General features: G+C 42.5%; 1 protein-coding gene across 3 annotated transcripts in view; it reads right to left on the minus strand.

The window, feature by feature from the left end:
- The window catches only part of MTM1 (myotubularin 1), a 100,580-nt gene that overhangs the window by 63,195 nt on the left and 9,697 nt on the right, over positions 1-27,688 (minus strand). For 2 of the 3 annotated variants that reach the window (XM_039249892.1, XM_039249890.1), the window contains exons 2-4: positions 13,542-13,614; positions 10,665-10,737; positions 8,814-8,908 (exon numbers count right to left, since the gene is read on the minus strand). In XM_039249892.1, coding sequence (XP_039105823.1) covers positions 8,814-8,908; positions 10,665-10,737; positions 13,542-13,604 — 231 coding nt within the window. In that variant the 5' untranslated portion in view covers positions 13,605-13,614. The remainder of the gene's footprint in view (positions 1-8,813; positions 8,909-10,664; positions 10,738-13,541; positions 13,615-27,688) is intronic. The other variant, XM_039249891.1, reaches the window with a different exon arrangement.

Raw genomic sequence — 27,688 nt, forward strand, 5'->3', positions numbered from 1 at the left:
CACTCACTCACTCACTATTCTCCCCACCTCCAACCCAGCCACCCACTCACCCCTCATTTCGTGTTCCCTTTGCTCTCAGTGCCTCTCACAGGCTGTTCTCTCTATCGATTGTCTCCCACCCAGCCTCTGCCAAACATCTGCGAAATTCCTAGTCACTCTTTCCCCACCCCCCGCCCCTTTCTTTTCTTTTCCCATTCATTCTTCAGATCAGGGGTGAAACATCATTTTCTCAGGACAATTTCCCAGGCTCCTCAAACAACTGCACTCCTGTGCTACTCACATGCAACAAAACAATTTGTTGTTATATAACTGGTGTGAGTATCTGACTAATGCCTGGCAGTCCCATCAGAACTAAAGCTTCCTGAGGGAGAGACTGTGTCTGCCGTGCACACCACTGGATCTTGGCAGCTAGAACAGTGCTCGACACACAGCGGCCTCTCAAATGGTCAACAAATAAGGAATGAAAGATTGGGACCGGAGCTATAGAACTAGAACACAACTGATGACTGGAAAAGAAAAGGGTGAGGACACAACTCTGGGGACAATATATATCTAGGAGGTAAGAAGGGAAAAAATGGGTGGTAGTAAAGGCAAAATGGCAGAAGTGGGAGAAGAGCCAAGAACTGTGGAGAAAATTACAGAGGAAAGGAGGAGTAGTCAACAATATCAATCACTGCACAGAAGTTAAAGAGTTGAAAACTCAGGGTGCCTGGATGGCTCAGTCCGTTAAACATCTGACTCTTGATTTTGGCTCAGGGTCATGATCTCACAGTTTGTGAAACTGAGCCCCATGTAGGGCTCTGTGTTGATAGTGTGGAGCCTGCTTGGGATTCTCTCTCTCCCTCTCTCTCTGCCCCTTCTCTGCTCTCGTGCTCACTCGCATGCTCTCTCTCAAAATAAATAAATAAACTCTTAAAAGAAGTTGAGAACTCAACCAAGCCCACTTGGAATTGGGCAGTGAAAAAAGACTTTCAATAGGGAACAGAAGGGAGACCACAAAACATGAAGCAGTTAATAGTCCGGAAGTAGAAGCAATGAGTGTGGACTAATTTTTAAAGAAGCCCCCTAAATAAGGGGAAGAAAGAGGGTGGTAGTGTCAGAAGCAGGTAGCAGGGATCCAAGCCATGGAGACTTGAGCAAATCTGTGGGGCAGGGTGGGAGCAAAGGAGCCCACAGACACCACAAATGGAAGACACAGAATGACTGGAGGGGCACTAAGCTCCAGAGGAAGTAAAAGAGGAAAGGAAAAAAGGTTCAAGTAGAGGAATTTTGTTTTCAAAAAGGCAACTAGTCCCTTCCTCTCAGATGAGAGGAGGAGGAAAGGATGGGTGAAAACAGACATTAGCGGGTAGTGGCATGGGTATGGAGCTCAGGGAGGAGGGCTTTTATCTGTTCAGCAGAGCAAGAGAGGCGGTTGGCTAAACAACATGCAGGGTTTGTCAGTGACACAGTGGGTAATGGAAGAAATCAACCTGAAATCACAAAGAACAGCCCAAGTGGGAGGAGACCCTGAGGTCTGAAAGTCTGTACTTGTAAAGGGACTAATGAAGTAAATCTACTTTGTGACTTGCACAGCAGGGCTCAGTAGCCCACAGACTCTCAAGTTTGGGGACTAGAAAACAAGGAATGATATGGCAACAAGGGGCAAGTGAACCGAAGGTGTCAGCGGGCATGGTTTTAATCTGAACACAGTATTCATTTTGCAGCAGTAACATTAAGAGGATTCAATACTGAAATTTACCAGAATACCTATGGTACAGGTCCTACGTTCCCGCTGAACTTCCTACCTATAGACACGAGAGGATGTTTTATCATGACAGTCTTTTTAGCATTACGTAAGCTCCCTTAAGAAGAAAACAGGTGCTAAATCTATTGGCCTGAAGAACCTAAAAAAGGACAAAATTGAAAAGCCTCCAATGGACTTTCTTGAAAAGAAAAATATTGCAGGAATCCTTGTTGGTCATCCTCGTAATGAACGAGACAGGCCTTCCCTCTGGGAAAAAATACAGATGGGGCTCTGACTGTCCATTACAGAAGCGAAGGGTGGTGTCCAAGGCTTACAGCTCCAACTGCAGCCAGCAATAGAGACCACAGAACCGAAGTGCTGCCACTCTTGTTAAATGCCCAGTTTTTGGCTGGCACGATACCCAGCACCTGCTCAAAGATCATTTCAGAACTGAGTCTTTGAGAAACAGAGTCTGACGGACACACAGGCCATCCATTCATCTCACTTCTCCAAGTCCTGTCTGTATACTGGTAAACCATCAAAAAGCTAAGGAAACGGACCTCATTTTTCTAGTCCCTCAAAGAAATACATTTACCAAATAAAGATGAACGTGTGTCCCATATCCTTGTAGAGGGTCTTAAATGGGACTAAAGAATCTTTGGGTAATACTCTGCCTGGAGAATGGAATTACTGTGTTCCTATCTTTCAGAGAGATTTCTCCTTGAATTAATCCAGGAAGAACACACGGTTTCGGACTTACTGTCAGAAAACGGAAGGTGTGTGCACAACACCTTTCTCATCTCAGCATCGCTCAGTTGGAAGGCCCAAAAGCCTGCACTCGACTAGCTGCCACACATCTGCGGTAGTCCATTCTAATTTAGCAAGGGGTGTGTGGGTGACCAGGAGTGAGAATACCAACTTTCAGGTGGGATTACCTGTGTAGCAAAGGGGAGATGGGGTCACTTCAGCTGGGTGGTATATCCACAGATATTTAGGTTATTCTTTATAAACTATCTTAAATATTTCAAAATAATCTTTTAGTGGGGAGTGAGGGTAAGGATGAAATGTGAGCTCTAGGTGAAAAAAAACTGGCCTGAAGGAAGGTCCGGAGGAGAAAGCACAGAGCTTAGTTGGGGGACAGTGAGTACTGCATCTGAGCCAGAGCACAGAGCAGGCACACTGGACAGAGGCAGGAAGGCACCCCTAACTCCCTGGCTAAGGTACTGGAAATGAGGGAGGAAAGCAGCCAAGTCTCTGAGTAGGGGGAGGGCACGCTGTAAGGACGTCTTTGAGAGCCAGAGAGAAGGGAGTGGGGAGAGACTGCAGGTAGGGAAGCTAATGAGCAGTCCCAGCAATGGACTGGGATGAGACCTTGGACTAGGGAGAGGCAAGGCACACGTGAAGAGGACCACGGAGAAGGGAGGGGAGGGGCGGGGGTCCCAGGACAACTGGAAGACAAGCAGTAGCACCCAGAGAAGCTGGAGCACCAGAAGAAGGAACTGGGGAGGGAGGAAGAGCTGAAGACCTCCACCTCGGGCCAGGCCTCTGGTATGGTGGGTGAAAAGCCAGGCGGTCTTGAGCAGCAGTAAGGAATGAGAAACGAGCCAGTTGACAGGTGGCACTCAAATCCAAAGGAAGCTCAGGGGTGACCAGGGAATCGCTCTGCCTGTCTGTTGTGCCCAGATGGGGACCGTGTGCGGGAAGGAGCATCGCCAGCGGGCAGCAGCGTTCCCTGCAGCCAGGGAGAAGGGGAAGCCCCGGGGATGGGGACTGGAGACAAGCCTGCTGTGCTGAGGCCTGGGAGGTGGAAGGAGGAGTGAAATGGCGATCAGAATGGCATATCCACAGAAATCGGTTCCCACCAGTGCTCCCAGTGACCTAATGACCGCCCTCTGTGGCCTCTGCTCATTCTTTATCCCGCTGAGCCTTGCAGCATTCCATCCGCTCTTTTCCTTTTTGAGTCTTTTCTCTTCTACCAACTTCCACCAAAGCCTTCGCTCAAATTTCCTACTGCTGAGACTGCTGCTTCTCTCCTACGCTGGCAATCCTCGCCTTCCCCAGCCCCCACCCCCCAAGAACGCTCGTGGTCCCCAGGATTCTAGCAACAGCCCACATGTCCTTGTCACATCTTCTTCTCAGGTAATCACAGGGATATATGCAGCGTTCACCAACACTGATGTTGCTAACAACTTCGCAAGTTTCAGAGTCACGCTTCCGACTGCTTTGGAGACATCTCTACCCAGTGGTTGTATGGTGATCAAGTCCACATGTTCTGAGAGTCCCAGGGGCTTCTCTCCTGCATGTTCCTTTTCCTGTGAGGTCCATTTCAAAGGCTAAGGATCACAGGCGTCACTCTCCACCTGAGGCCCTTCCTCCAACTCCTACCTTCAAAGGGCCACCCCATCCTCCTGAACCTTCCATGCGGTTCCCTCCTCCTGGCACAACGAGGACCTTGTGAGGCCCCAGCTGCTCACCCGGACAGCTGACTTTTCCACTGCTCTCCCTCCCTCCCTCCAGTCTCCCTCCCTAATCTATCAGACACACTGCAGCCTGATGTCCCTTCCAGAAACCCACATCCACCAGGTAATTGTCCACAGGAGGTCTGCACTGCTGACGTGTGACTTTGAGAGACTATTGGGGAGTACTCTTGTTCCAGCTTCATCCCCTGCCACCCCGCTCCCCTCCAGCTCTGACAGACCACTCAGCTTTTTACAGTATGAGGTATTCTCCATATGGTCATACAAGTGATGGGGAAACTCTCTACCTGATATGCTCCTCCCTCTCTCCCCTCCTGTCTAGGAGATTGTTACCATTCTTCAAGACTCGGTTCAAACATCACCTCCTCTACAAAGCATGCTATGAGTCATCATATGGTTAATCACCCTCTCCCTCGTAACCTCATGGCATTATGCAACCACTGTGGGCTTTGTCACATTATACCCCAATTACTCGCCTTTGAGTTGTTCACCAAGCTTGGTGGTAGTTAACCATGCTGCTTGGTGGAGGTTCTGGAATAAAGGTATGAGCACATGAACAAGAGGCCTACTTTGCTTTTATCACCCATTATAGCACTTGAACCCAAAGGGTTCCTGGGAGGGAAGCTGAAGCAGTCTTCCCCATGGTGGTATACCAACTGCAGAGTATTATGTGCCCAAAGTGCCCCTGCTGTGGTCACAAGATCAACCCCAAGCCAAATTCCTGAGCACCCTCGAGGTCAAAAGGGGACTATGAAATTTCCAAACTCTAGCAGCAGTGTTGGTATTTGAGATGCCATGATTTAGTGGGGTCTACATTGAGGTCAAATCACAGCGATGGGGGTGCCTGGGTGGTCCAGTCGGTTGAACGTCTGACTCTTGGTTTTGAGTCAGGTCATTATCTCACAGTTCATGAGTTCCAGCCCCTTGTCAGGCTCCATGCTGAGATTGCGGAGCCTGCTTGAGATTCTCTCTCCTCCACTCTCTCTGCCCCTCCCCAGCTCATGCTCTCTCTCTGAAAATAAGCAAACTTAAACACACACACACACACACACACACACACACACACAGAGCGATGAAGCCTGTTCCCTCCCGCGTTCACTCATAGAATACATTTTTACTGAGTGCCTACTGCCTAGTGCACATCATGCTAGCTAGGCACACAGGACCAAACAGACGCACCATTAGTGAAGGCCACAGACATACTAGCAAGTGAAGAACACCCAAGTTCCTTCATTCAACACAGCCCGACTGAGCACCTTCAATGTGTCAGGCTCTGCCCTAAGCACAGGGGGGACATGGGGAGACAGACAGACAAGCATCCCTGTCCTCACACAGCCAAGGAACAAGATGAAGCAGTGACATATATAAGATAGGAGGCGGCGGCAAATGCTCAGGAGAAACAAACAAACGTGGAAAGGAAAGAGGAAGTGTTGGCCAGGGAAGGGCTCACAGCAATAAATGCTAACAGAGAGGCATGGGAAAGGGCTACTGAGACACAAAGAGGGAAGGGGTCCCTCACTGGAAGCTGGAGGAGGCTCTGGAAGACAGCATGATTTTTGAGGTGGGTTCAGAAGGACAAACAGCAGCTTCTGAAAGGAGCATCCAGGGACAGCGAGAACAGCACATGCAACACATCCACACAGACACATGGAAGGGCCTTGCATGTTGGGAGAAGGGAAGGGGGTATGGGCAGAAGTGGTGTGGATCAAAGCAAGAGAAGTCACAAGGATCTTTATGCCATATAAAGGACAGCAGATTTTATTCTATGGGCAATAGGGAGCCAACAAGAGTTTTAGAATGGAGAAGTAAGCTGGCTAGCCTCATTCCATGGAGGATCACTCTGCAGGCAGCATGCAGGACAGAGTGAAGGGGGGGTGATCATGAAGGAGGGCCACAATGACAATCTAAGGAAACAGCCACTGTGCTTCTACTGTCCTTGGGATGTGGACGGTGCGGGGGTGGGCCGGGCAGGCAGGAAACCTGCCATTGACACCTCAACCGAATGGGACAGCCGACTCCCACTGCAGTATTTACATACCTGAAACACACAGGTGTCCGCATCCAAATGCCCGTGAGAGGACAGCTCTTTGCCAAACACACAGTCTGCAGCAGAATCCACAACTGATGCTCTTATTCAGACTTTAAGGGACACTATGAGGACTATGCTTTGAGGCTTCTGCAGAACCACTTACATGGCTTTCTTTATATGGTGTTTTCTGCCATTAGCTTCCTGCTTTTATACTTGGACTAAATGTTATAGCCCATTGGTCAAAATATTTATATGAAACAGTGGAAGAAGATAAAAGTTAGTAGTTGGTGTCAAATGGGCATTTCGTACACCGATTTGGTGCTAATCCCCACCTCCTACAATGCTATAGGAGAACAAAATAAAGCTTGCTAAGCGCTCTCCCAATTATAAAACTCATAGATGCTCACTCCAAGTTGAAGGGAGATAACAAAGCACACATAATTCCACTCTCCAGATACCCCAAGTACTAGGATGTTTGCTGTATTTCCTTCTGGCCTCTTTTCTACAGATAGTTTTTGCTTGCTTTATGCAGTTGAGATTGTACAATCCTGTCATGGCACCCCAGTTTAAAAAATGTCCCCACCTAGGACACCCAGTGTGTGGTTTAGTTGGGTGAGCATCTGACTCTTGGTTTCTGCTCGGGTCATGAACTCACGGTTTGTGAGTTTGAGCCCTGCATCAGGCTCTGCACCGACAGTACAGAGCCTGCTTGCAATTCTCTCTCTCCCCCACCCCCTTTTTGGCCCTCCCATGCTCTCTCTTAAAATTAAAAACAAAATTAAAAATAAAATTTCCCCAGTTCATCATCAGTGACAGCATGAAATGGAACCGGGCATGCGTGGCTGGACAGCAAGCCAAGAGTCTCAGAGAGGAAAGACACTATAACACTTGCTTTAATTCTCATTTTTGACAACTCTTGCATGTATTACCATAAAATCTCTCAATCTGTCCCACTTTGACTCTTGGGAGCTGTACAGAATGAGTCTGCTCCCTGCTCCACAAAAGGCACTTCAAAAGCTCCAAGGTAGCTTTGTCATGCCTCCCTTGTCTTCTTTTCTTCAGAGGAAACATCAACGCTTATTTTAATCATCGCTCATACTGCAGCCCCTTCACAAGCCTCGTTCCCCTTGTCTGAGCCCTTGCTGGTTTGCCAATGTCCCTCTCAAAACATGGCACCTGGATTTGAACACGGCACTTCAGATGGGACTACAGTCTTATTTGGCTATTATATATAATATACTTTTGTTAGTTTAGCCTACAGGTATATTAACTTTTTAATCAATCATGCCCAATTACTGGATCAAATAAGCTTGAGCCCTTGTTAAGACAGACCCCCTCCACCCTTTATTGGTGCAACCGGTTTGTATTAAATAAACGTTACCTACATTAAACTTTGTATTATTAGTTTCACTCCAATACCCTGGTTGATTAAGGCCATTTCAAAGCACAACTGTGTAGTCTAGCATACTGGCTGGTTTGCTATTTTTCACATGTTGGAAAGCATGTGCATGCTTTCTGTGTGTTCAAGTGTACTGCATTAGAAACGCTGCAGAGGAAGGGCCCTGCACAGCAAGACATTAAAGACCACCCTTCTTGGTTGGCATTGAGCCTTTAACACCAGTGTATAACTTCACCTAAGGGTACCAACACCATTCAGCCCATGTTTCTTAGTCAGTGGCAGTTCACGTGCCTCGATTCAATCAAGATAATGCATCAATAACACAGCCCTGAAGAAATTACAGGGTAAAAACAATGAAAAAAAGCTAGATTCCCTCAACAGTCTCACCATCTCCTGTGTATGAACTGCTGTTAGGCTATTCTTCCATGTACCCTGGATCTATTTATTCCCCCCTTGGTCCACCTGCAAAATACAGCTGCCCCTTCAGACTGGCCTAGATAAGAGCAACCCACCAAACATATCTACCAGAAGTCCCTCTGTGCAGCCACAGCAGCTATTCACTCTTCCCTTCCCTTCTGGGGCATCTTGTCTCCATTTCGTTGTTCCATCAGTGGAACATTCCTTGAAATGCTATGGCAAATGTTTCAGCATGGAATGAAAACGTAGACTGGCACTAGGCCATACCATAGGCATCCTAGCTCTAAACTGCTACCTGGTACTTTGTAATTGAACACTAGGAAAGTTCTAGAGTGGAGATTCACATCAGCATCCTCCTCTGTAAAGTTTTAAAAATTACAGCCGCACCTGAGCCAGAGGCCTGGATGTAGTACATCCAGGACATCTACGGGGTCTGTTAAGCACCACAAGTTATTCTCATCTGTGCCTCTGGTAAAGAACTATGGTTCTATATTAACCAACTTCTCCAAGCTAGCAAATGGGTCAGTTACCAGCCCTTCCCCAGTATTTCGTGGGATAAAAACTTCTGTTTAAATTCACACTATTCCTACATATACAGGTGTTAGTGTTAAATGAGCTTTGCATAAGCCAAAAATTAAGAGCTGAGAAGCAAATACATCCCCCATGTTAATCTGGTCCACAGTCAGTCTTGCAAGGTAGAAGAGAGACAGTTTAGCATTATCTTTAACAGTTAGGGTCATCTTGATGGTCTTAGATTCTACTTACCGTTTCCAAACTTCTTAAATAAAGACGATAATTTGTGATGTAAACTCTTCCCTTAATGGGGCCATTGAAAGGACATATGTAAATAACTTCTTTGTCTATTAAGATAAAAAAAGTACCCTAAAATAATGGAAATATATACCAAGATACACAACAAATGGCACTACTTTAATATAACTATTTGGCTAAGAATAACTACAATAAAAAAAAAAAAAAGATCACAGGAAAGGTTGAAAGCAAGCACTAGCAATGTTTCCACATTACTGTGCTAGGTCAAGTGGGGCCACACATCACATCCAGGCACCAGCCTTGCTCCCCGGAGCCTGACCAAAATGCCATCACCAGCTGGGGCAAGGTGGTAAAAGCTGGGGAGCATAAGTGAAGGAGGGTCCAGCCGCTGCTCCCCCCAGGTGGTTATAAAGGTAACTACAGAGCTACTTCAACCAGAGGACAGGAACTCATGGAGGACAGTCTCGTGGCCTAACCACCAGATTAGGGTTTGCCGTTTGCCAGCCTCGAATCACACCGACATCATGATGTTTTTAATAAATGAATGTCAGTGGTTGAAATATGTCTATAGTCTGTTCTTTCTAATAGTCCAGAGAAGAGTGTTAAGCTTGATTCATTTCAATCATTTAAGTGGTAAAAAACAGATGGCCAAGAGAATAGTACATCTTTAGTAGACTCAAACATAAGGAAAGAACTAAATCAGGAGAGTTAATTTATTATAATAAAAATATCCTTCTGTTATCTTTCAAGGGTGTCCTTGAATGTGTTAATGACTTTTAATTTTTTTAAAACAATTTTGAAATCCCTTCCTCCACGGGTACTAAATGAAAAATACCCGGTAAGACTACTTCATGCTAATTCAATAAATTCCTACCTCGGTTAAGCTTCTGACTGATACAGAGCACCAAAAGTTCATATAGGAAGACTGCCCAAAGTAAGCTATCCTCTTTGCTCTCATCCAGAAATTGGGATGGACACATGCCACTGGTTTTATTTTCAAGACTAGGATCATGTGTGCAAGTCTGTGGACATGGAATAGTTTCTCATGGTGCACGGCTAACCAATTCACAAAGGCACCATAGCTTGTGACCTCAATCTAATCAATACCATGTTTTAGCCATTTAACCCAAACAACCCAGATCTTAGTTAACAAACCAAAGGGTTTCCTGAAACAATGGTAACTGTATGGTGGTCTGAGGCAAGGGAGGGTGTTGATCCTAATTTAAAATGTGAATGCCCACAACATCAGCATTTGGCTTAGAAGCCCTCAGATGCTTCAGCATTCTTAAGCCAGAATGATCTGGTCCTTCCTTCCAAAGTAACTCCCTTCCCCTTAATATGAATTTATCATGAAAAAAATAAGTAAACAATCAAAATATTGTATCAACATTACTACAGTTTTCGGACAAATGAAAGATTTTAAACCGACATGGTCGCCTGTATTTCAAAGAAAAGATTACTTAGATCTTAAGTCTTTAGGTTGATAATTTTAAAAAGCACACATCATAGGCTGGAAAACTTTAATATTATTTTGTTCTTATAACCTCAAACCATGAGAGCTTAGGGCTCCAACAAGGACGTTCAAGAGATAATCCATTTTTTTCCTAAATAATTCTCAGTCTTGGGTACAGAGGGAAAAATATCACTATCCTGGACCGCATGAAACTCTTGAAAGAACTCTTTGATCAAGAAACTAATGCAGAGAGTTGCCTTTATGTTAACACTTTCAAACAAAGCTAGCCTATTTATCTAAATCTGACTTCTAAAGAGAAGGAGGGATCGAAACCACCTGACCCTGCTGGGATGCTCTTCACGCTGTGAATCCTAACCTCACAGAACCCTTACCAGTGATGCGAGTTTCTCCTGGAAGTCGAGGAACAGTCTCACTGAGGTCTCGATTAACTCCATCCCTAGGAGTCTGGAAATGAAACAGGGGCATCAGAAGGAATGACATTACATTTGCACAGATTTTTAAGCAACCTGGAACACAACCAACCAGAAACATACTTGTTAAAAGAAAAAAATTACAGTGATATTTACCATTATAGAAAATTGGCACAGAAAAAGTAAACGACCAAAAAATACAACTTACCATCAATATTCATTAGCTGTGTTAACTTTTAGTCTGTAAATAACATTAGCGCACTTTTCAATATTAATTTTTAAACACCAGTTCCAAGTGCTTTACAGTTAACAGCATTCAGGAAAGTGATAAAACGTCAATATCAAGCATGTTCTATACACACATACACACTTTGGCAGCTTTTTTTCATATTAAATATTTAGTTATCTTTTGTTAAGAGCAGAAGTGAAAACATTTTAATTTTTTATGTTTATTATTTTTCAGGCAGAGAGAGAGAGAGAGACAGAGCATAAGTGGGGGAGGGGCAGAGAGAGAGGGAGACACAGAATCAGAAGCAGTCTCCAGGTTTTGAACCATCAGCACAGAGCCCAACGTGGGGCTTGACCTCGTGAACTTCGAGATCAAGACATGAGCCAAAGTCGGATGCTTTAACCGACTGAGCCACCCAGGCACCACTGAAAACTTCATTTCAAAGGGGACTTAACGTAACAATGTTAATTGTAGAATCTTCTTAAAATGTCACAAAATAACTCATTACATACTGGGTCTCGTATTTTACTAACATCCTCCCTTGCGTAGGTGACTATAGAAGAGGAAAAGGGCAGTCAGTCATTGAACTTCTGAGCTGACAAGGACCTTAGGAACTCGCTACACAAATTCTTCATGCTACTTCACTAGGTCTCTAGGTATGTTGGCTTTAGAGGTACGCCAGGCACGGGCCTCATTCTATCACCGGCAGCAGCTCCGCCCGGCAGGCTGCACAGTAAGACCACCACAGCCCTCGGGGGAGCTCTAAGAATCGAAGCTGCCACAGGTGTGTCACTGTGACCTGGATGCCAGTCAAAGGTGGCTTCCAGCCTACTGAGCTGCCCATGTGAATCAACGCCAAGGACACGCTGCCTGTGTCTACATCTTTAACATCTATTCGGGCACAAGACATTTACAGTATGACTTTCCATGTGTAAAGTTGTAATACTTCCCTCAAAGGGCTTTTGTGAGATGAGGTGACACAAAATGCACAAGGCACCATTTTGTGAATTATCAAGGGCTGTGCAGATGTGTATTATGAAAAAAAGGGGAGTGTCAGTTGTGTATTTAGGTTAGATGCAAGCTGTCAAAGTTAGGTGCTCTACTAGATTTTTTTATGGTTTTATCATTTTTATTCAGGCACAAAGTGAAAATTCCTAGCCAGTTTTCCATGTGTTAGTGCCTGCAAGCTAAGCATTTTAACTAGGAGGGCAAGACAGATTGCTCCCAGCCAGGAATGACTTCTCCAACGGGGAGCAAAACCACACAACTTACATAAATGATCTAAGACTGGAAAGAAATCATCAATGCCCTTTACTGCTGCCTCTCACTAACTACAAACAAGTGTAATGAGCATTAATGTTCAGTGTGCCTTTTAAAGATGACAGTTCTGGGCCAGGAGAAGAAAGTATAATTCAACCACAAAATTAGGGAAACACATGTTTGATTAACACAGGATAACATGGGATTAAGATGGGATATACTATATATTAGAGTCACATTCCCCATGGACTTACAATTAGCTTCATGAAGTAACTCTTGTGCTTAGGATGGCTTCTGGTACCATAACAATACCAAAACACAATAAAAACTTCTATAACTTGAGGATGAAAAAGGTCCTTGTGAATATGATACCCAAAGCAGAAAATATAAAATATAAAAAAGACTGACAGATGTGATTACACAAAAAATGTAAACGTCTGTATTTCAAAATCAAAATGCCATAAATATAATTACAAGGCCAACAATAAGCTAGGAAAAAGACCTGTGATGTATATAAGAATTGATTATCACAATAAGTAAAGAACATTTATGAATCATTAGAAAAGTATCCTCTCAAACACCCCAAAAAGCAAATAGGCAGAGGACACAAACAGCCACTTCAAAAAAGAAATGCAAATGGACAATAAACACTACTTTTTTTAAAAAGGTCACCCTCATTAATATCAGGGAGCTACAAATTCAAAGACACTAGCTGGCTCCCTTCTGATTGCTTCATCACCCAGTACACTGCTGGCGGGGGTGTAAATCAGCCTTTCTGCTGGAGAATTGGTAAATGTATCAAAAAGCTTCAAAAGGCCATGAGTAAAGCTTATTTTAAATTCATCCCTTCCTTTCAATATAGGTTGCAAAATCTCCCTCTAATTACACTATTTTCTCCTTGAGCCTTTGGACAATTTTTTCTTAATGCTGTATTTGTTTTGGTCATGCAATCATTTTATCATCATAATTAGAAAATCAGGTCAATATTTAGGAAGATGTAACTGCCTGCTCAGTGGGCCTTGGCCTTCCAATGTCTCTCTCACAAAGCTTTCAAGACTGAGAGATTGCCTACTGTATTAAATACAACGTCTGGCAGCAGTTCACAAAACAGAGGTTCTCAAAGATGAAGTTACATGAAAGGATTTACAAATGCAAAACTTATGTAAATGGAATTTTGTCTTTTCTGGAACAAGGTAGGATAGTAAATAAAACCACACATATTGAAGAATTCACCTTATGTGAGTGAATAATGAAATAATTCAGTAAGCCTGAAGTGACCACCCAATATGCAAATATAAGAAGAGAAATGCAGAAAAAGAGGCACAAATAAAGCTGAACACACAACTTACCCTCTTAATAGACTCATTCTCCAAGGAGTGTGAATTATATTTAGAAGTTGGTGCAGAAGCCATCCTGGAAAGTCTAACAACAACAAAAGACAACATTCAATGATCAACTGAATTTGTATGCATGTCCAACAATGAGGCACCTGAGATTGTAACTGAGAACCAATGGACTATGCTCTTCAGGCCATTCCCGTGGTAGTCTCCCCAGTGGGAATGAGACACATGAGAGACTAAGCACAGCACAGGTCACGTGGAAGAGCTCCAACAAAGGTACTGGGAGCTGGGGAAGAAAAGGACAGCTAAGTGTACTTGGGGGAGCTCAGTGGGAGACACTACACATACTCCCAGAACTGTTATTCATAGCGTTCAAATTGTCATCTCAAAAAAATACCAGGTTTAGTGATCATGCCAACAGGTCTCAAATCTCCACACTTCTTAATTTTTGAAGATAATTTAGAAGCAGACAAGCAGAGTGGTAAAAAAGGTAGACAACTGAACTCTCCGACTTTTTTCGCCTTTAAGAATTCTGTCTTCTCCAAATTGAGGCAATTTAAAGTGTCATGGATTTGATGGAAATCAAATTAGCGAGATTTGATTTGATCAGTATTTTCTAGGGAAACTTTATACTTCATTTAAATAATGCATATTCATCACAATTCAGACTTAAATGAAAGCATCGTATTCAGAACACACAATATCGTTCTAATGCAAAGACTTAAATTTGTGAAGACTACAGCAACAGCGGGAAACTAAGTAATGCTTTAGCTATTTTCTTTCTCAAAGGGAATGCCACAGAGAGATACATATGAAGTCACTGGGAGGTAAACCACATCAACAAGGGGACTGTAGATATTTATGGGATCTTTTTGTGAAGCTCATTAAAAAAGCAACCCCTCACTAACAAAATCTGGCACGGCGACTATTAGCATACCTTGGTACAAACCTAGTGGATTTGATAGCTGCACAGTGCTGGTCATGGTCAAAGCAAGGACCAAGAGAGATGACAAGGATGCAGGTAAGGGTTACCACCAGGATAGAGGCGGGGATGGCTACGTGGGGACAATCCTACAAGATTACGACTACCAGGCTTCCCCCACTGGAGTTCAACCCACCAAGGCAAGGATAGGGGTCCATCTGGGTCATGGCTGCATCCTGGCACATACCTGGCACTCCTATTTGGTCAATGAGTGATTACATACAAAATACACAATACTGTGAAACATCATGATGGGGTGAGCTTGTCTACTGGTTCACCAAATCCTACAGCAGTGAAACTAGGGAACTACCCTGAGGCTTGAATGTAATTATGGCAAAATAAAATGTTTCTTTATAAAATTAAACCTGAAACTATTAAGAGGTAGCGCAATCTAAAATTAGAAATAACTTTTTAGAAAGATCAATGTATAATTCTAAAATGAGTAAAATTAAACAGTTAAGAAAAAATAGCTTTGAAAGACCTAACCTCAAGTTCAAATCCAAGCAAAATCACTCATTATCTCAGAGAATCAGAATGGATGAGATAGACTAGCAAGACTAGCAAGAGTAAGCCAGATGTGGGGCACCCGGGTGGCTCAGTCGGTTAAGCGTCCGACTAAGCTCAGGTCATGATCTCACGGTTCATGGGTTCGAGCCCCGCGTCGGGCTCTGTGCTGACAGCTCAGAGCCTGGATCCTGCTCCGGATTCTGTGTCTCCCTCTCTCTCTGCCCCTCCCCTGCTCGTGCTCTTTCGCTCTCTGTCTCTTAAAGATAAATAAAAAGTAAGTCAGATGTTTCTGCCCTGAAATTATTCTACGCACTACACAAGATTATGTACTTGGGGGATTTTCTCCAGTATAGATATAAAATTACTTTTTAATAATCAAACACTATAATATTTAAAACACTTTAATAATATGTCAATGTTTTCAAATAAATTTAAATTATTACTGTCAATATAAGAAATTTTAAATGCTGGGTTATACAGTCAATTCAGTCCTCCTATTTTATTCAACCCTCATTTTAAAAAACTTCAATTTAAGGGGCCCCTGGGTGGCTCAGCTGGTTAAGCATCCGACTTCGGCTCGGGTCATGATCTCACGGTTCATGGGTTCCAGCCCCACATTGGGCTCTGTGCTAAAAGCTAGCTCAGAGCCTGGAGCCTGTTTCAGATTCTGTGTCTCCCTCTCTCTCTGACCCTCCCCTGCTCATGTTGTCTCTCTCTCTCTCTCTCTCAAAAATAAATAAAACATTAAAAAAAAAAACAACTTCAATTTAAAATGAACTAAATACAGGCTCAATCAGTTGACCATCCATCCAACTTCGGCTCAGGTCATGATCTAGAGGTTTATGAGTTCAAGCCCTGCATCTGGCTTGCTGATTCAGATCCTCTGTTCAGCGCCCCCCCCCCATTCTCTGCCCCTCCCCAACTCACACACATACATGTGCACTGTGTCAAAACTAAACATTTAAAAAGTAAATAAAAATAAAATGAACTAAATACAACAGAGGAAAACAACTCGCTACACGACTCAGCCTTTTCAAGTGTACAATTTAATGGTTTTTAGTATATCCGGAGTTGTGCAGCCATCACCACCATCAACTCTAGAACATTCTCATCACCCCAAAGAGAAACTCTATATCCATTAGTCATGTATCACTCCCCATTCAGCCTGCCCCTAAGCTACCACGAACCTGCTTTCTATCTCTACAGATACGCCCATTTAGGACATTTTATATATATGGAATCATATACAATTCACCCTTCAACAACACAGATTTGAACAGTGCGGGTCCACTCACAAGCAGGTTTTTCAGTCAAATGAGTATTATAAATGTATTTTCTCTTAAAACTCCCTTAATAACATTTCCTCTAGCTCACTGCGTTTTAAGAATACAGTATATAATATACACCATACAAAATATGTGTTAATCAACTATTTATGTTATCAATAAGGCTTCCAAATCAACAGTAGTTAAGCTTTTGCACAGTCAAAACCCATATGCGGATTTTTAACTGCATGGGGGAGGTTAATACCCCTAACCTTCACGTTGTTCAAGAGTCAACTGTAATACGTCTAAAGTCATTTTTAGGGGCGTCTGGGTGGCTCAGTTTGTTAAGCGGCCAACTTTGGCTCAGGTCATGAGTTTGAGCCCCACATCTGGCTCTGTGCTGACAGCTCAGAGCCTGGAGCCTGCTTCAGATTCTGTGTCTCCCTCTCTCTCTGCCCCTCCCCTACTTATGCTGTCTCTCTGTCTCTCAAAAATAAATAAATAAAGTTAAAAAAATAATAAAGTCATTTTAGAGTTACACCAGAAACTGCTATTATTAAAAGCTGGATCAAGTACAAATCTGAGAAATCCAAGGGTCCAAGTAACATGGGTCAGTTCCATGAGGTTCGCTTTAAAACCTAATCAGTGAACCTCTCTGCTGAATGGTTCTAATTGATCCCTGAAATGCATAGACGCTGGAACAGCACGATATTGGAGAGCACAGATGTTAGAGTCAAGTCCATTCAAATACTGACTCTGCAACTCACTATTTGACCTGGGGCAGGTTATTTAACATCTCAGGGCTTTGGCTGCTATGATCTCTATCTATCTATCTATCTATCTATCTATCTATCTATCTGTCTATCTGTCTATCTATCGCAGCATAGATGGGCAAAATGAATGAACTAATACACACGACAGGCTCAGAAGAGTGTTCTAGTGTATGTAACTATTAGCATTTTTTCAGTTATGAGAGGAGACTTCTTGAACGCGACATCATAACAAAGTATTCTACAAATCAGTCGTGACCCTATACATACTCGCTAGAAAGTTAACTAACAGGGATAGTGCATGGCCGGCAGTGACCTCTTTATAAAGCTTTTCTTTAAAAAGTACATGAAAATACCCTTTTGGTTATATCTTGCCCCAGACCCTTAAAGATTGAGTTTCAATCCAGTTTATTAAAAAAAACAACAACGAGTTTGAGCTACCCTGCCTTTAAAGTAAAAACTGAAGCTTAATCCCCATATCTATTATATCTACACACACACACACACACACACACACACACACACACACAATTACAGGAATCTAACCACAAGTAGGCATCTCTCACTTTTGATGCTGAAAAAAACTTTTGCCATGTCATGCATTCGGCCCAATCCTCTCTGAGGCAGGGAAGATGACTGGAAGAGTCTAGAGGGTGTGTGAAAGGCCTGGGCCTCTGAACTAACACTGTAGTGTACTTTCCACCCAGCAAAAAGCACTTCAAAATGGTCCCCATTTTGAAAGAAACCAGGTTGGATGTGACCAGTGCCAATCTCAGCAGAAAAGGAATTAAAGACTCAACTCATCTAGGCAAGCAACCACTGGGGACCCCTAACCATTTCACATAAAGCTCCATAAAGGTGGCATTATTTAGTAAATGTGAAAGTTACAACATGGCCTTAATTGGGCCCCTCTTTACAAATTCAAGACAACTAAACTGATGGTGTCACTCTCTGTCCCCCTACCCTGTCTTCCTCACCTCTCTTCCCCCTCTCCAGCTGTCTCCCCCATCCCTTTCTCTGCCTCTATCAGTCTTTTCTCCCTACCACTTACCACCTTTCACATCATCTGTTGTTAATGTCTGCCTTCCCCCACCAGAATACAAGCCACCCCACAGACGGGGATTCTGGTCTGTTTTACTTACTTGTTAAATAAATGAACTGGGCAATAAAGACTTAGCCAAAGAACCAAACCGTTGTTCACCCAAATTTTCATTTAAGCCAGAAATTTACACAAACTTAAGAAAACAGTAGAACAAACATTTGGCTAGTCAAGATGCTCAAGTTGGGATGACTGGGCAGCAGAAGGGCAACATTAACTTATGCTGCTCTGAAGCAACTTGCACCACGAAGAACTGGAGCACTACCATCTCACACTAGACACTTTTCCTATGAAACACACTTCCAAGTTCAGGTACAGAAACCTCTTCCACCAGACTCTGCTTCCAGAATAAGGATCTGCTGCCCTCTCTGTTGCATATGAAAAACAGGATTCCACAAAACACCTACAGCAGGCATAACTACAAACGCTTTCAAACAAACGTGGGCCACTTGTATTATAAAAACCTAAAAACAGGAGCACCTGGGTGGCTCAGTCAGTCGAGCATCCAAATTTGGCTCAGGTCATGATCTCAGTTTGTGAGTTCAAGTCCCTATAGCCTGCTTTGGATTCTGTGTCTCCATCTCTCTGCCCTTCCCCCGCTCGCTCTCTGTCTCTCTTTCAAAAATAAACATTAAAAAAATCTGAAAACAGTAGAATTAGAAAATAGTTTTGACCTCCATGTCACAGGAGAGGGCCTTTGCAAGCAAAATCTAAACTCCAAGGGGAGTTCCACTTCCCATGGCCACCTGATCGGAGATCAGTAGCCCTCAATGAGTGGTCTATGCAAACTTTCCATGTCGAGTGACAGAAGGCATGTGGGCCTTCTCTTTGGGTTTTACTCTATGTGCTTTCTTACTCTATGCTGATGTGTAAATGAAATGTACAGATAGTGTTTCTCTGGAGGCTCCTTTGAATGCTGTGGAAAGCTACCCAGTCTGAAAACCCACTTCTAAAGCCTGCCAGTGAGCAAGAAGCTGTGTGTAAGCAGCCTCTGAGTCCAGAATTACAAGCCCTTCTGAAGGCACTCTCTTTACTTAGAAGTCTGTTTTTGGAAAAAAAGGCCAAATACATAGGGCAGTGGTGCTCTGTACCGTTAGATCTAATGCTCTCTTTGTTATTAAAGCAAATTCCTGTAAAGACCCTTTGCTAACCTGAAATGAAAATCATAGATATTACCAATCTAAACACAATTTCAATACGTAATCAATGTCATGCCTAAACTCAAGTGTAAAGGAGAAATAAAAGGAGAGTGATTTATAACAATGTATTTTTTTCTTTAAAAAATTTTGTTAAATAATGTATTCTTCAACATATTACACTAAAAATAAAAACACCCCACCCCATTTCCAATTTCACCTCTAGGGGGAGTGTCACCCCCAATGAGAATCACTCAAAAGTTCCATTAGGTACCCGAAGTGCCTGTAAAGACAGGATTTACTAAATTAACTTCTTCTGATTTTTGCTTTAAATTTCCTTTCACTACAGACCACCTGGGAGGCAAGAAAATAAAAATGATGCCTTGAGAAACCACTCTTCACAAGAGATATGTTCCTATCCCAGCCATTTTGAGACCAGGTACACCATCAATTCAAGTTCCATATGTGCTCAACCCACATGAAAACAAATGATGGTCCGTAAAACTAGGAGTTTATTTCATTTTTGTACATCTTCCTTTGCACAGGGGTTGGCAAACTTTTTCTATAAAGGGACAGACAGTAAATATTTTAGGCTTTGTGGGCAATACAGACTCTGTTGCAGCCATTAAACTCAGTGTTGTAGCATTAAAACAGCAAAAGGCAGGGTCGCCTCACTAGCTCAGTAGGTAGAGCAAGCAACTCTTGATCTCAAGGCATGAGTTCAAGCCCCACGTTGGGCATTGAGCTTACTTAAAACAAACAAACAGTAAAAGGCAATATAGGAATGAAAGGGTGTGCCTGTATTACAGTAAGATTTTATTTACAAAAACAAGCTGTCACCCTTCTGTCTTAAACTATTAAAATAAATGATTTCCAAATGAACTTTCTCCACCCCAATGACAATCATGTGCTTTTAAGCTAAAACAGAAGCTATTAGCCACTCCAAATTTGTAGCTTATACCTTATAAAAATGCACTATGACCAGCTGCAAAACTGGGTGCTACGGTTGAAAAAAGGGTTTCTGTATTCAGACCAGCTTGTGTTTCAAACCCCAATGTTATCACTTGATTAGTAATAACAGTTCTGCACTGCTGGACAAACTACAGTTCCCAGTCTGTGAAATGGGCATGATACTACCACAGCAGATGGCAAAACAGAGGCACTCAAATACCAAGTTTCCCCTCCTACAGAGATGCTTTGATGAACTCTAAGTCATTCTACAAGCCAGTGCCAAAACACTTGGCTGGCTTTTCCATAAAATATATGATGTCTAACACTGCCTAAGCATTCTGTATACATACCTTCTAAAATGACCCATCTCATCTTGGCAAGGCTCTGAGTAGCTTTAAAGCAGTTTGTCGTTAAAGCATGCCTAATTCCATTAAAAAGAGACAGAGAGAGAGAGAGAGGGAGAGAGAGAGAGCAAGGAACCAAAACACTGGACTCCTAGCCCAGGTTAACTTTCCACAGGATCCCTAATGTGGGGACCTCGACTCATCACCTCTTCTGGCTCAAGGATGGAGAAATATGCTAGATGTTTCTAGTAAATCTCTGTTTATTCTGCAACAGTACCCACCCATCAAAGCAAGTGGCTTATTGTCCAAATAGACACATGCAACACATATGCAGGACAGCTCCTCAATTTGTCTCAGCCACATCAAATCTCAGGGCTCAAGGGGCCTCGTTTTTATGAATTCTCTTCTGGAAATTATAAACTGTTAAACAGGGGCACCTGGCTGGCTCAGTAGGGAGAGCATGTGACTCTCGAGTCTGTAAGTTCGAGCCCCATGTTGGGTGTAGAGATTACTTAAAAATAAAATCTTAAAAAATCCTAATAAAAACAAAATGTTAAATAGTGTTTCATTTAGAAACTCATTCTTTGTAGGCCTTTGATATTTACTATTCATTTTAAAGATCATGATATACTTAATTCTATTTCTTTAAATGCTGCAAGGACCTTTGGCTAAAAGCAATATAATTCAGATCTGGTGTCGAATGCTTTTTGAATCACTTTTTCCAGTGGTCAGTGATGGATTTGAGCTGATCCACTCACCCTATTACATGGTCCCCTCGTGACAAATGGCACATCTTCAAGGCAGCTGATTGGCTTCAGCGGCATGAGCTATGGCCACGAAACAAGGTAACCTTAGACATGCTCCCTGAATTGAAATTGGTATGCTACATAAACCCTTTGAAAAGTCAGTTACCATCAGGTTAACTTTTCTAATGTAAAAAGCCTACCTAGTAATATTATATACATTTAAACAAATCATTAAACCCACCAATGGATTTTGTAACCATCAAATACCTGCCAGTAAACAGTTTTAAAATAGGAACATGATCAAGTTCCCCATCCACCAGCCAATTCTCAAACTCATGAACCCATCTGATGTGCTCTGTGATAAAACTGCATTTTGTCAAACTATCTTCCCCTGTGAGAAACTACTGCAAAAAGTCCACTTTAAATTTATAAGTGAAAAGCACCTTCTCAGGCAAACATTAAGATAGTAGTCGATGAAGGGAAGAGTAAATGCATGGAAACAGTCACCACTAAGGTAGTAATGAAGGCGCCAGTCCAGAACATCTCCTTACTTTCCAAGGACCTTCTCAGAATGGCATTGCTGACAAAGATTTCTCCAACTGGAGTTAGTAGGGAAGGGGGGAGGAACAGAAAGGAACTGAAGGGCAGATGTGCAGTTTCTAGAAAAACAGAGGATTAAAAGCCAGACATGGACAACTGGTGAAAATAGAGGCAAATCAGCCATTTGAGATGAAAGCTCAAGGTACTTAACACTCTAATTCGAGCAGCAAGCGGGGAAAAGGCAAAATAATGATGGTAGTCTCTGAGTTTCCTGGGGCTACTCTAACAAAGTACCACAAACTGGATAGCCTACAAGACAAATTTCTTCCCTTCCAGTTCTGGAGGCTAGGAGCTTGAAAACATGGTATATGCAGGACCATGCTTCTCTGAAGGCCCTGGAGAAGGGTCCTTCCTTGCCTCTTCCCAGCTTCTGGTGGTGGCCGGTCGTCCTTGGCAGTCCTCAGCTTGTGGCTATGCCACTCCAAGCTCGGTCACATAGAGCTGCCCCTATGTGTCTGGGTCTTCATGCAGTGTTCTCCTCTCTTCTAAGCACATCAGTCATATTGGATTCAGAGCCCACCCTACTCCAGTATGATCTCAACTAGTTATATCTACAATGACCCTACTTCAAAGTAAGGTCCCATTAAAAGGCACTGAGAGCTAGGCCTACCAACATATCTTTTTGGGGGACACAATCCAACACGTAACAGGCAGGAGGTTAGCTGTAGAAATTAACAACCTATACATGTCAACAGGTGGTTCCATTCAGAACAATTTAGTTTGTCAATCCATCCATAACCATTCACTGAACACCGATTAAATTAAGCAGCACTAAAATATTAATATAGTTTCTGAGAAGAAATAATGAAATGACACCAAGCCAATCATTTCTGAGACACTCCTTGCTCAGCAGATGTAATTATTTAAGCCTATTTCCAAAGAGATCCAAAATCAGTCAATAAATCTATACTGGACAACTAATCTGGACCATGGTGGGAAATTCTACTAGTCTTCAAGGAACTAGCAACTGAGTTGGGGAGATGAGTAAATACAAATCAACTGGCAATAAAGACAACAAATAAGTAGAAGTTAAATAGTAATAAATCATACAAGTGATACTGTATAGTTAAAAAACAAAATACAATATGTCCTCATGGGTAATGAGCATGGCTTTGATTTACTGATCCTCCACTATGTGCCAAGCATTGTTCTAAGCACAGATGAACTCATTCAATCCCCACCCCCCAACAACCTTATAAGGCAACTGCTGTGACTATGTTCACATGAAAATACACAACCCCAAAGAGCAGAAAGGTTAAACAATGTGTCCACGAAGAACTGTCAGAGTAAGAATTCAAACCCAGTTAGTAGGACTAACCCTCTTGTGCACTAACAGATATTTGTCGCTCTAGTAGATGATCAAATGAACAGTGAGGGCTGCCTCATGCTTACACAGCTGAACAAAAAAGGTTTTTTTGGAATTCCATCTCTGTGTCATAAAATTGGCTGGTCACAAACAGGAACTCTAGCCTTCATTTCACAGACGAGTAAACAAATAGTGCCTCTGCTCCCCAAATCCATGTTTGGGAGGCACTGAACCAGGACATTCCGTCTTGTCTGCTCACTGCAATATTACTTTGTATCATGGAAGAGTCTTTCCAAACTATATGAAAAAGACCAAAAAACTTCATTATTAGTGGACAGCAATAAATACCACATGAGGTACAACTGTGATGTAAGGAGGCCTCTGTTAAGATACCTATCAGAACATACTTGGATACAGGAGTTCTTCAAAGCAGTCTGTTTTGGGGGCGCCTGGGTGGCTTAGTCGGTTAAGCGTCCGGCTTTCGCTTAGGTCATGATCTCGCGGTTCGTGGGTTCGAGCCCCGCGTCGGGTTCTGTGCTGACTGCCAGCTCAGAGCCTGGAGCCTATTTCAGAGTCTGTGTCTCCCTCTCTCTCTGACCCTCCCCTGCTCACGCTGTCTCTTTCTCTCTCTCTCCTAGAAATAAATACAAATATTTAAAAATAAATTAAAAATAAATTAAAAAAAGCAGTCTGTTTTGGTGGTGTGCACTTTGTCCAGTAACACTGCCGCCATCCAAAGTATTCTTCCTGTTCTTTTGAAACTGCTTTTAGAGACTTTAGAGCTACATAAGATATCATCCCATGAATTTTACTGTATCTCAGTTTTTCAGTGAATACCAATGCTTTTGTACCCTCTATCTCTACTTAATAGATGAGCCTCAAAATTATTTTGGCCTAAAGCCAAATGTTAAGTCCTCACTCAACGATTTGACACCACTGAGGATTTTGTTTTTAAAGGTACCTGAAGGCAATTCCAAACAAGAGTTCCAAACATGGGCTGGACAGTTTTGGAGTTTCCTGTCCCTTCTCTACAAGGGCCAGAAGGAAAAAGCAGTGAGGTTTTCAAATGTTGCCAACTGTTGCAAATCCTGGCCTGATGCATCTTTATTAGTTCTAACTTACAAGAGCAGGTTGACCTTGGAGGTTAGCAGAGATCAGCAGCAGGACTAGCCAGCCTGCCCAACAGGCAGTCTGCCATGAGTTAAAAGGAGTGTCCGAAGGGTCCTCCAAAGACTGGCTTCATCATATGCTTTGGAGACTCAGAAAGAGAAGGCCTTGCAGTGTATTTATGACTGTATTTATGACTGGCTGCTGGAGTAGGGCAAACAGTCCTAAATATGCTGGCCAACTAGCCAACCTATACAAGAAGGCAAAGGACAGAATACATACACTTCTAAAACTTGGCACTATCAGCAGGGAGAATGCTTTCATACATGTGAGAAAATAATCTAAGGAAAAGGGCAGAAATGAAAAAGGCAAAGGGATGAAGAGGAACCAAAACCGGTGTCAAAAGGATGGCAAGGAAAGAGAAGATGAAGAAACTGCAGTACTTTAACAATGACATGTATGAATGTGACAGGGAATTTCCATGGTTTTTGAAGGAGCAATATATGATGCTCCATAGAATAAAAACATCCCCATGCTCCTGATGGAAATTCTGTTATCAACACTAGGAGGAAAAGCTGGGTAGTGGTGGTTGGTGGTGGATACGAATGCAGTGATATGGAGTCATAAGGCTATTCGGGAGGTATACGAGCTTCCTAAGGATTGTATCTGAGATATAACGTCTACAGACACAATTCAACATCTAATCATGGTTTTTAAAAAAAAAAAACTCTCAGCAAATTAGGAATAGTCAAGGGCGCCTACGGAAAACCTATAGCTAACATCATACTTCATGATGAAAGATGGAACGCTTTCCCACTAAGTGTGGGAACAAGGCCAGAATGGTTGCTCTTGTTGCCTACATTCCATTGCTCTTAGAGATCCTAGCAAGTTTAATAAGGCAAGAAATAAAAGGCATAACATGTTGGAAGAAGTAAAACGGTATTTGCAGGCATGATCATGTATGCAAAAAATCCTAAGAACACCACAGAAAAACTATTAAAACTGGTAAGTAAATTTAGTAAGGTTGCAGGATATACAGGTCAAAATAAAAATTAATTGTATTTGTATTGCTAGCAATGAATAAATGGACATTAGTGTGTAAAAATGTCATGTGCATAATATAAAAAATGAACTCTTTAGGGACACATCTAACAAAATGTGCACAAGATTCATGCACGGAAGACTATAACTGCTGAGAGAAATGAAAGAAAACCTAAATACAGGGAGATATATATCATGCTCAAGGATCAGAAGGCTCAATATTCTTTTTTTTTTTTTAATTTTTAAATGTTTTATTTATTTCTAGGAGAGAGAGAGAGACAGCGTGAGCAGGGGAGGGTCAGAGAGAGAGGGAGTCACAGACTGAAACAGGCTCCAGGCTCTGAGCTGGCTGTCAGCGCAGAGCCCGACGCGGGGCTCGAACACACGAACCGCGAGACCATGACCCAAGCGAAAGCCGGACGCTTAACCGACTAAGCCACCCAGGCGCCCCAGAAGGCTCAATATTCTTATGATGTCAATACTGATCTAGAGATTCGATGCCATCCCTGTCAAATCCCAATGGGCTTTGTTGTAGAAACTGACAAGACGACTCTGAAATTTATATGGAAAGGTAAAGGGCCGGCCAAATATGGCCAAAACCACCTTCAAGTGGAAAAAAAAAGTTGGAGTACTTCCACTGTCCAATTTCCAGACATTCTAAAAATGCCTCAGTAATCAAGACAGTGTGATACTGGCAAAACTACTGTGTCTGTCCAACAGGCAGTTTGCAATAATAGAGAAGTGTGCCTTTAAAGGGATTGCCAAAGATTGACCTCAGAGTTAGGAGTCATCTTTTGGAGGTCCTAGCAATGGTCAACTGATTTCCAACCAAGGTAATTCAATGGGAAAGGAGAGTCTTTTCTACCAATGATGCTGGAATAATTTGATATCCATGTGGAAAAATAAGTGAATCTGGACCCTTCACACAATATACAAAACAACTTGAAATGAAGAAATATTAGTTTTATACTACATAACAAACTCAGTGGCTGTAAACAACACACAATTACCTTGCAGTTTCCGTGGGTCATGGGTCAGGAGTCTGGGTACAACTTAGCTGGATCCTCTCCTCAAGGTCTCACAAAGCTGTAAACTCCAGGGAAGGGGGTTACACAGGATATGAACCCTCGGGAGGAGAGGGGACGGACACAAAAGATAAAAACATAACAGCTAAAACTACAAGTCCTAGAAGGAGAGACAGGGTAAAGCCTTTGTGAACTTAGGTTAGGCAAAGATTTCTTAGAACACAAAAAGCATAAACCTTAAGAAAAAAAAAAAAAAGATAAAACTGACTTCATCAAAATTAAAAACAGTGCTCTTTCAAAGGCACAATTAAGAAAATGAAAGGGTAAGCTACAGGTTGGGAGAAAGTACTTGCAAATCACATATCTCATACAGGTCTTATATCCAAAATATATAAAGACAACTCAGTAAGAAACAGGCAAAAAAATCTGAGCAGACACTCCAAAGAAGATATACAAATGGCCAATAAGCCCATTAAGAAATACTCACCATCATTAGACATCACAAATATGCAAATTAAAACCACAGTGAGCTACCATTACATACCCACCAGAATAGCTACAATTTAACCAGACAGACAATAACAAGAGTTGATGAGGATATGGCCCAAGCAGAACGCTCACACTTTGCTTTGCCAGTGGGAATGCAAATTGGCACAAGCACTTTGGAATATAGTTGTCCACTTTCTAATAAAGTTAAACATACACTAAGCATACCGCCCAGCAATGCCACACCTAAGTATTTACACAAATGAAAACGAGTCCACACAGACTCATAAGCAAATGTTCATAGCAGCTTTATTCATAATGGCCAAAAAACTCGAGCCAACTCAAATGTTTATTATCAACTAGTGAATAAACAAATCAGTGTGGAACACTGCTCACCAACAGAAAGTCACCAACTATAGATACCTGAGACAACATGGATGAATCTCAAAAGCATTATGCTAAGTGAAAGAAGCCAACCACAAAATACCGTATAAACCTACCCCCAACACATCTCAAAGAACTACTAGTAAGCAGACCACAATCTCTGACCATAATACAGTTAAGTTAGAAATCAGTTTTAAAAATACCTAAAAAATGTATTTGTAGGGGTGCCTGGGTTGCCCAGTCAGTTAAACATCCAACTTCGGCTCAGGTCATGATCCTTCGTTTTGTGAGTTCAAGCCCTACAATCGGGCTCTCTGCTCTTAGCTCAGAGCTGGCTTCAGATCGTCTGTCCCAGTCACTCTCTGCCCCTCCCATGCTCGGTCTCTCTCAAAAAAAAAACATTTTAA

Source organism: Hyaena hyaena, unplaced genomic scaffold (genome assembly GCF_003009895.1).
Source record: "Hyaena hyaena isolate Hyena2069 unplaced genomic scaffold, ASM300989v1 scaffold_348, whole genome shotgun sequence".
Classification (NCBI taxonomy): domain Eukaryota; kingdom Metazoa; phylum Chordata; class Mammalia; order Carnivora; family Hyaenidae; genus Hyaena; species Hyaena hyaena.